Source organism: Clarias gariepinus, chromosome 1 (assembly GCF_024256425.1).
Source record: "Clarias gariepinus isolate MV-2021 ecotype Netherlands chromosome 1, CGAR_prim_01v2, whole genome shotgun sequence".
NCBI lineage: Eukaryota > Metazoa > Chordata > Actinopteri > Siluriformes > Clariidae > Clarias > Clarias gariepinus.
Genome location: NC_071100.1, coordinates 5,452,032 through 5,461,948, shown reverse-complemented (window position 1 = coordinate 5,461,948; position 9,917 = coordinate 5,452,032). Strand labels below are relative to the sequence as shown.

The following is a 9,917-nucleotide window of genomic DNA, read 5'->3' as shown; positions in this document are numbered from 1 at the left end:
GCAGATCTGATTATCAATGCTGTGGTCACACCCATTTATACATGTATAAAACATAGACTTACTTTATTTTACTGGGTTAATATTTTTGGAGACATCCCTGAATCTTGAATCATGTCTCAACTCTCTTTGTTATAACAATGAGTGTTTGCATGCACTGAAATGCTTTCTAAGTTTTTCTTATTTTCTGTTTTTGTTTCCTTTTTAGTGCTGATTTTACTTCTACCAGTGACACATGCTCATGGTGAGATATTTCTGCTGTCACCACTAACCTAAATGTATCCTTATTTAACATATTTATTTCATACCAAAGAAAGTTTAATTCTAAATCTTTTAGTTTTTAAATGTTTACATCTGTACACTTAAGAATTACTTTCCAGTCTGCAGTTGTTATTAAAACATATTACTTATTAATATTGATTATTTATTTATCATTTTTATAGTGAGTCCTAAAGCTGTAGTGTTCATAGAACCTCATTCACATGTCTACAAAGAAGACCTAGTTATCCTCAGATGTGACATACAGGAAGAAGGAGATGCTAAGTGGACATACAGCTGGTATAAGGACAATAAGATTATCCCCCGTAATATATTCCATGAATTGTTAGAAGACGACACAATGCAGAAGTACATCATATTTTCTGCTGATGACTCTGACAGTGGATACTACACATGCAGAGGGCAGATAAATGACTCTCAGACCTCAGTGATCAGTGATGTTGTTACACTGACTGTATCAGGTGAGTCTGTGGCAATAAGATTTGGGTTTTATACATTTATGTTTACAGTATATTTCTGGTTAGTAACTGCATAATATGTGTGATAAACAGTTAAGGTGGTGCAGTAATAATATGCTATGTAATAAATCATAGATTAATGCAACCACAGGAGGGCTCAATGCTGTGTCTTCTTGTGCCAGTGCCAAGTCTGGATAAATGCAGAGGGTTGTGTCAGGAAGGGCATCCGACGTAAAACATTTGCCAAATCAATGATGCGAATCACAAATATAATTCCCATACTGGATCAGTCGTGGCCTGGGTTAACAATGACCGCCACTGGTGCTGTTGACCTACAGGGTGCCGGTGGAAATTGGGCTACTGTTGGTTGAAGAAGGAGAGGAGGAAGGCGTGTTTAAAAGCAGAGAGAGAAGAAAAAAGGCAAGAGTTTAGGAGTGATAGTAGGGACTTTAAATGTTGGGACCATGACAGGGAAGGGAAGAGAGTTGGTTGATATGATGCAGAGAAGAAAGGTGGATATACTGTGTGTCCAGGACCCCAGGTAAGCAAGGCTAGAAGCTTAGGATCAGGGTTCAAATTGTTTTACCATGATGTGGATAGGAAAAGAAATGGAGTAGGAGTTATTCTGAAAGAGGAGTTTGTAAGGAATGTTCTAGAGGTGAAGAGAGTATCAGATAGGGTGATGAGTCTGAAGCTGGAAATTGAAGGGATAATGTTCAATGTTGTTAGTGGGTATGCCCCACAGGTAGGATGTGAGTTAGAAGAGAAGGAGACATTCTGGAGTGAGTTAGATGAAGTGATGCAGAGCATCCCCAGAGGTGAGAGAGTGTTGATTGGTGCAGACTTAAATGGACATGTTGGGGAAGGGAACAGAGATGATGAAAATGTGATGGGCAGGTTTGGGCTTTAGGACAGGAATGTAGAAGGACAGAGGGTGGTGGACTTTGCAAAGAGGATGGAAATGGCAGTAGTAAATACTTTCTTCCAGAAGAGGCAGGAACATAGGGTGACATATAAGAGTGGAGGCAGAAGCACTCAGGTCGACTACATCTTGTGTCGACGTTGTAATCTGAAAGAGATCAGTGACTGCAAAGTGTTGGTAGGGGAGATTGTAGCCAGACAACACAGAATGGTGGTGTGTAAAATAACCCTGGTGGTGATGAAGGTGAAGAGGACAAAGGCAGAGCAGAGGACAAAGTGGTGGAAGCTGAGAAAGGAAGAATGTTGTGTAGTCTTTAGGGAGGAGTTGAGACAGGCTATGGGTGGTCAGGAGGTGCTTTCAGTTGACTGGACAACTACAGCCAATGTGATCAGGGAGACAGGTAGGAGGGTACTTGGTGTATCATCAGGTAAGAGAAAAGGGGACAAGGAGACTTGGTGGTGGAATGAGGAAATCCAGGAGTGTATACAGGGAAAGAGGCTAGCTAAGAAGAAGTGGGACACTGAGAGGACTGAAGAGAGTAGACATGAGTACAGGGAGATACAGCGTAAGGTGAAGGTAGAGGTGGCAAAGACCAAACAAAGAGCATATGAGGACTTGTATGCTAGGCTGGACCGTAAGGAGGAAGGGGTGGATCTGTACAGGTTGGCGAGGCAGAGAAATATAGGTGGGAAGGATGTGCAGCAGGTTAGAGTGATTAAAGATAGAGATGGAAATGTACTGACAAATGCCAGTAGGGTGATGGGGATATGGAAGGATTACATTGAGGAGTTAATGAATTAGGAAAACGAAAGAGAACAAAGAGTAGAAGAGGTGACTGTTGTGGAGCAGGAAGTGGCAAATCTTAGTAAAAGTGAGGTGAAAAGGGCATTGAAGAGGATGAAGAGTGGAAAGGCTGTTGGTCCTGATGACATACCTGTGGAGGTACAGTATGGAAGTGCTTAGGAGCGGTCACAGTAGAGTTTCTGACTAGTTTGTTTAACAAGATCTTGGAGAGTGAGAGGATTCCAGAGGAATGGAGGAGAAGTGTATTGGTGCCGATTTTTAAGAACAAGGGAGATGTGCAAAGCTGTGGCAATTACAGAGGTATAAAGCTAATGAGCCATACAATGAAGCTGTGGGAAAGAGTAGTGGAAGCTAGGTTAAGGGCAGAGGTGAGCATTTGTGTACTAGAAAGAGTACATCAGATGCAGTATTTGCTTTGAAGATGCTGGTGGAGAAGTACAGAGAAGGTAATAAAGAGTTGCATTGTGTCTTTGTAGATTTAGAGAAGACATACGACAGGGTGCCGAGAGAGGAGCTGTGGTGTTGTATGATGAAGTCTGGAGTGGCAAAGTATGTTAGAGTGGTGCAGGACATGTATGAGAGCTGTAAGACAGTGGTGAGATGTGCTGTAGGTGTGACAGAAGAGACAGCTCTAAGCCCCTTTTTGTTTGCTCTGGTGATGGACAGGATGACTGATGAGGTAAAACAGGATTCTCCATGGACTACTGTATGATGTTTGCAGATGACATTGTGCTTTGTAGCGAAAGCAATGAACAGGTGGAGGAAAATTATGATAGGTGGAGGTACGCTCTGGAAAGCAGAGGAATGAAGGTTAGCCGCAGCAAGACAGAATACATGTGTGTGAATGAGAATGACCCAAGGGGAACGGTAAGACTACACAGAGCAGAGGTAAAGAAAGAGCTGGATTTTAAGTACTTAGGGTCAACGGTCCAGAGCCACGAAGAGTGTTTAAACGAGGTGAAGAGGCGGGTACAGGCAGGTTGGAATCGGTGGAGAAAAGTGTCAGGTGTGTTGTGCGATAAAAGAGAAATGTGAGAGAAGGGGATGCAGAGGATAGGGTTAGATGGAGGCAGATGATTCGCTGTGGTGACCCCTGAAAGGCAACAGACGAAAGACAAAGAAGAAGAAGTAAAAAATCATAGATTAAAGTGCAAAATCATTCAGGTTCAGAACATCTTAGAGCCAGGTGAGTTAGGGGAGTTAAAAGGGGTGTTAGAATCTGTCATGAGGGAGAAATTCAGCAAGAAGGTAGAAAATGATGCTTCTGCCATTATCTGATTTATTAGAACCACCCCTTTTTTCTATAAGTTTAGTCACTTTAAGACTCTGAGCTTTATAGTCAAACTCATTTATGTAATGGCCCACATTAATGTATAATTAATAATAATTATTAATAAAAATTAATAATTTACTTTTAATTAGAGGTTTATTTTAAAGCCCTTTGATTATTGCTCTATTCTGCCCTCCAGAGGTTCTTCCTCCTTACATTTTTAAGTTGATCTTGTGATTTTTTTTTTTTTTTTTTTTTACTTTGCAACTTATTCCCTAAGCTGTGACAAGTAGTTATTTAAAGCTCTACATTACAGTAAAAATCTCACAATGATCCCAGTCCACAAGGGTGGCGATATTTCTGTTAAAAATAACTGTTAACTTTTCTGTTAAAATATTTATTAGTTTAAGTGCATTATCTGGTCAATAATGTTTGTGAAATCAGTTACATTAATTTTGTTTTTAAAATTTTTTAATAATTTATTGATTTATGATTTATGTTCTATTCAACAGAGAAACCACTGCCAGTAGTAAGTGTATCTACACAGAGTTGGCTTAATGAGGCAGAATCAGTGATTCTAAGATGTGAAATTACAGACTTCCATACTGACTGGATATTCAGCTGGCACAGAAATTATGAAGAAATCAGAGACAGTCATGGAGAGATCATGTATGGAGACTCCTACACTATCAGTCATACCACTCATAATCACACAGGAGTTTATTTCTGCAGAGCAGAGAGAGAAAAATCATCTATGAGATTTACAGCCAATCAGCAGCCACTATGGATCACTAGTGAGTAAAGTGTGTTCATTGTGACATACACTATCGTTCAAAAGTTTGGGGTCACTTGTAAATTTCTTTGTTTTGTTTAATGATTTATTTTCTATATTCTACAACAATACTGGGGAAAGCTATAAAATAACACACATGGGATTAGGTAATTACATAACAACAAAAACAACAGTTAGTTGTTATTTTAAGACACAGAGGTCAGCCTTTCTGTAATAGTTCTTGCAAGAACAGTATTGTCAAGTGCATTTGCAAAATCCGTCAAGCACCATAATGAAACTGGCTCTCATGAAGGCCAACCCAGGAGGGCGAGACCAAAACCTACCTCTGCCGCAGACGAGAAGTTCATTTAGAGTTATCCGCCTGAAAAATGACCAATTAACAGCTCCTCAGATTAGAGGCATTATGAAGTCTTTACAGAGCAGAAGTAGCAGAAACATCTCACCATTAACTGTTCACAGGAGATTAATGGATTTTTGGATGCTTTCAGCATTCCTTTACAATGTAGAAAGAAATAAAAATCAGGAACCATCATGGAGTTAGAAAGTGACCCCAAACCGGTTGAACGGTTGTGTATGTGTAAATTTAATATCAGATTACGGGAATTAGAGCTGTATTAAAATTTGCTATGAAAGTCACCCTCCAAAATCAGGAATAATTAAGACTAAAAATAGTCCTAAACACTGGTCACGGATTATTTTAATTCATTCAGCACTATTTAATTAAATGAGGTGTACATGTGTTCAGTGCAAGTTATGTCACAAAAATTATAATAACTTTGTGAACTATAATGTTCTGTGTTTAAGGTGAATCTCCTCCAGTCACTATAATCATCAATCCCAACAAAACTCAACACTTTACTAATGACTATCTCTCACTGAGCTGTGAGGACCAGAGTCACTCTACTGGATGGACAGTGAGACGATTCACCCACAGTGGAGTATTCAATTTTTCATTGTGGGAATCACATAAATATTTATTAGATTATATATGGTGGCAAGTAATCTCGGGATCTACATATGAAACCAGCTCCCTCTCCACATCCCACACTGGAGTTTACTGGTGTGAGTCTGAATCTGGAGGAAACAGTAATCCTGTCAACATCACAGTGCATGGTGAGTCTTCATCTACATGTAGTATATTGATAAATGAAAAAAGATTAAGGACCATGAGTTTTAAACTGGGTAAAACAAGAGACACTTAAATGGTTTTATTGTCAATGTTCTGTAATTGTAATATTTCCTGAAGAAAGCAAAATTTGACTTTCTCAAAATTAAGTATGAGTGTTTAGAGTTTAAATAATAATAATAATAATAATAATAATAATAAAAATAGAAATTAAAAAATTAGCATTTTTCTACTTTATTACCTACAAATTGGTCAATCAAAATTTTCTATTACAAATAGGATATTTCTTTAACCTGCAGTATTCATGTTGTTAGTGGTTTTCCTGTACATATGATTTTGTGTTAGATGGTGATGTGATCCTGGAGAGTCCTGTCCATCCTGTGACTGAGGGACTTCCTCTGACTCTACGCTGTTTATATCGCAACACAAAGTCCTCAAACCTCCAAGCTGATTTCTATAAAGATGGGTTAGTTCTCCAGACTCAGACTACAGGCGAGATGATCATCCATAGGGTCTCAAAGTCAGATGAAGGTTTCTACCACTGTAAACACCCAAAAAGAGGAGAGTCACCGAAAAGCTGGGTCTCAGTCAGAGGTGAGAAATTATTTAAACATTAATTATTAACGCCAAGGTACAGCATCATTAGGTATAGAGTGTCATGCTCTGATGTTTGAAAGAAGAGTGTTTGTAAAAAAGAAGAGAGTGTGTGAGAAAGAGAGAAGACTGCATGAAAGCGGAAAGAGTGTTTAAGAAGAAAAGAGAAACCAGTGTGTAAAAAGAGAAAATATCACAAGAGCATACCACAAGGGAACTCAACACTTAATGACTCTCTCTCACTTAGCTGTGAGGACCAGAGTAACTCTACTGGATGGACAGTAAAATGATTCACCCACAGTGGCGGAGTGAAAGATTTTGTATTTAAATATATTTCTTTTAGTTAAACACCACACAATTTCGGAATTGTGAGATGTGTCTGCTACTAATGCTCTGTAAAGACTTCAGAATGCTTCTAGTCTAATCTAACGCCTCCAAATTAATTGGTAATTTTTCAGGCTGATAACTCTAAATGAACTTCTCGTCTGTGGCAGAGGTAGGTTTTGGTCTCGCCCTCCTGGGATGACCTTCATGAGAGCCAGTTTCATTATGATGCTCGACGGATTTTACAAATGCACTTGACAATACTGTTCTTGCAAGAACTATTACAGAAAGGCTGACCTCTGTGTCTTAAAATAACAACTAACTGTTGTTTTTCTTGTTTTTACGTAATTACCTAATTCCATGTGTGTTATTTTATAGTTTTGAAATCCCCAGTATTGTTGTAGAATGTAGAAAATAAATCATTAAACAAAAACAAAGACATTTACAAGTGACCCCAAACTTTTGAATGGTAGTATATATATTTTCATTATTTTATTTGGGTTCAGGTTCATTGGCTGTTGAAGATTTATCTGGTGCTAAAGGTTTAGATGCTGGATCACGTGTAGAAGCTCCATTGTCAGTGCTCATGCTTATCAGTAGTGTTGTGACGGCCTCTCCACTCTGGTGGTGACCATCATTCTGCTGCTCAAATGTTACAAAGCTCGAGGTAAGTATTATTTAATTTTCTGATCTCAGAAAATACATTTGTCTTATATTAAAGTAAGGTTTAAATATAAGTATGATATACAGTATGTAATATGAATCACAGCATAACTGTTCCTACTGAGGTCTGGGGGTGAATTTAGACAATACAGTAGATGCTTTAGTCAGTGTGACAAGAAATTTTAAAAGAAAAAAAAAAAACTAAAAACTAGTTACAGTATGTTATCCTCATTCTTAAGATTTTTATTAAGATAATTAGGATAATTTACAAGGTTTTGAGAAAAAAATGTTGCATTTTAAAACAATAGGATTATAATTAAGTTTGATGTAGTTTGCAGTGTTGGGGGACATTACTTCTTAAAGTAAGTAATTACATTACAAATTACTGTCTTTATAAAGACGTTGATGGGGGTATTGGGGCGGGCCTTGAAGGGCGACTTTAACAAACACACACAATAACGGATTGGTAATGACTGCTGCCTGGCTCACGGATTACATACATTGTTTGAATAACGTATTATTTTAAGTAATAATACGTTAGAATACTCGTTACATCAAAAAAGTAACGTGTTACACCCAACACTGGTAGTTTGTAATAATTAATAAAGATTTACTGAGCTTTATTTTGCAGTTACTGAAGATGAGCGTGAATGATGTCTAGCACATAATTTCCTGAAGCAGTGTCACTTGGTACTTCACTGTTATTCATGAGCATTAAAACAGACAAATAAGATTTTTTATTTCTTTAACAGCTCACACTGATGAAGAACAAATTGAGAATGCAGTCACAGAGGACTGAGTGAAGTTCATCAATAAAAAGAGGATGCATTTACTGTAGAATTTATTTCATATTTTAATTTTGTGTTCAACATATTTTTTTAAGGATCTTAAATAATGGTGATTTTTCGATTTAGTATCATGTTGTTAGTAGTACAGTATCATTTTCTTCTGCCTGGTGTTGTTTAGCTAAAGCCTGCAAACCTTCTCATGATTCTCAGAAAAAAAAGGTTATATGTTGCTAGTGCTAACTGCTAAATAATAATTAACAGATTAAAGATTATTATAATAGTTTAAAAAAGTAGTTAATAGTAGTGTGTTTTGGAGATTAAACTATGTTTCTAAAAGCAGATAACCAAATTAACATGTACAGTATATGGGTAAACAACTGAACCTGGTTGTAGTGATGTAAGAAGTACAGGTAATATAATGAGGAAACTAACATGATGCTTTTTAATTAACAGTATGATTTATTATGTTGTATTGTTCAAAAGATAATAATAAAATTAATTCAAAGATAATGTGTAATTTATTTGTATTCCTAAAATCAGATATCTTAATCCTGAAGTGTTATACAGTGTAAGTAAAAGACCTCAGTGGAGTTCAGGAGTAAATGATTAATCAAACAGAAGTGCTATTACACTTATTGGATGTCCACACTACTGGCTCGGAATCAGTACATGGTCCTTTGGGATCTTGCCAAAACATGAAAGTGAAATTACATCATAACAATATTCAACAGAAAAAAATAGAGGTGATGTAAAATATAATTAAATGAGCTATAAGTGGTCACAGATGTTTCTGACCAGATGTTTTAGTAACACAAAACAGGTAAAAATAATACATGTACCAGTTCTTTACATTGAAACGTTAATCGATTACAGACTACTAATTTAATTTTTTTTGTTTTCAATCATTACTTGGAGTGGGCTTCTCATTAGTCAATTGATCAATTATTTGAGTTGAATGGTTAATTATTGTTAATAAAATAATAGATTAAAATAGCTAATTTTGCCTTTCCAGTTGCAGTGGACAATGTGTCAGATACAGTAAGCAGATGGAGAAAAAGGGTGGTGTGAATGAGGAATCTTTCACTTTACAAAGAGGAGAGTTTCAAAGTTTGACAGCGTTAAGGATCGGCTCTGAGCCCTTTTTTGTTTGCTCTGGTAATGGACAGGATGACAGATGAGGTGAAACAGGAGTTTCCATGGACTATGATGTTTGCAGATGACATTGTGCTCTGTAGCGAGAGCAGGGAAAAGGTGGAGGAAAATTTGGAGAGGTGGAGGTATGCTCTGGAAAGCAGAGGAATGAAGGTTAGCCGCAGCAAGACGGAATACATGTGTGTGAATGAGAGGTACTCAATAGGGACGGTGAGGTTACAGGGAGCAGAGGTAAAGAAGGTGCAGGATTTTAAGTACTTAGGGTCAACGGTCCAGAGCAATGGAGCATTGCGTCTCACTGGAGCCTGAAAAAATATAAAGCTCGAAAAAGGATTTATATATTTATTATCGAGGACTACATCTTATTAAAAGGACACAACAATATAAATTGTTCAAGTAATCTTTAGTATTATATAGGCTTCCTTGAGTTTTGTCAAGGAAAGTTTCCATCACAGGGAGTAGGGAGCACTCTGTGAAGTACACTTCGGAATGGAATTCAGCCCAAGAGTCCATATGTTAGCACACTCTCTATAGCACAATGGTAACAGTTCACCAAAAGCTGCTGAGAAAGATTGGCTCTTTTCAGTTTCTTCAGGTAGAAGAAGCACTGCTGGGCCTTTTCCTATGACAGAAGTGATTTTATTCCCACCATGTTCGGTCCTGTGTCACAGTTAGGGCAAGAAATTTAAACCGTCCCATTTCCAATAGTAAGTGATAAGGGGTAAGGGGTCTCTGTGCCCTTACAAA

General features: G+C 37.5%; 1 protein-coding gene across 1 annotated transcript; it reads left to right on the top strand.

Annotated features, from left to right (window-relative positions):
• The first annotated feature begins 209 nt into the window (after positions 1 to 209).
• Positions 210 to 8,492, top strand: LOC128544270 (uncharacterized). Its single transcript, XM_053514315.1, has 7 exons — positions 210 to 241; positions 441 to 737; positions 4,243 to 4,524; positions 5,328 to 5,636; positions 5,995 to 6,243; positions 7,074 to 7,234; positions 7,983 to 8,492. Exons 2-6 carry the CDS (start codon positions 617 to 619, stop codon positions 7,196 to 7,198), a joined length of 1,086 nt encoding a protein of 361 aa, XP_053370290.1. The 5' UTR covers positions 210 to 241; positions 441 to 616; the 3' UTR covers positions 7,199 to 7,234; positions 7,983 to 8,492.
• The last annotated feature ends 1,425 nt before the right edge of the window (positions 8,493 to 9,917 follow it).

What these genes read in the sequence shown, in the direction of transcription:
- LOC128544270 (XM_053514315.1), top strand. Translation starts at nt 617, where the DNA reads ATGCAGAAGTACATCATATTTTCTGCTGATGACTCTGACAGTGGATAC. An exon ending in GCAGCCACTATGGATCACTA is followed by an intron (nt 4,525 to 5,327) that starts GTGAGTAAAGTG and finishes TCTGTGTTTAAG; the next exon opens with GTGAATCTCCTCCAGTCACT. An exon ending in TGTCAACATCACAGTGCATG is followed by an intron (nt 5,637 to 5,994) that starts GTGAGTCTTCAT and finishes ATTTTGTGTTAG; the next exon opens with ATGGTGATGTGATCCTGGAG.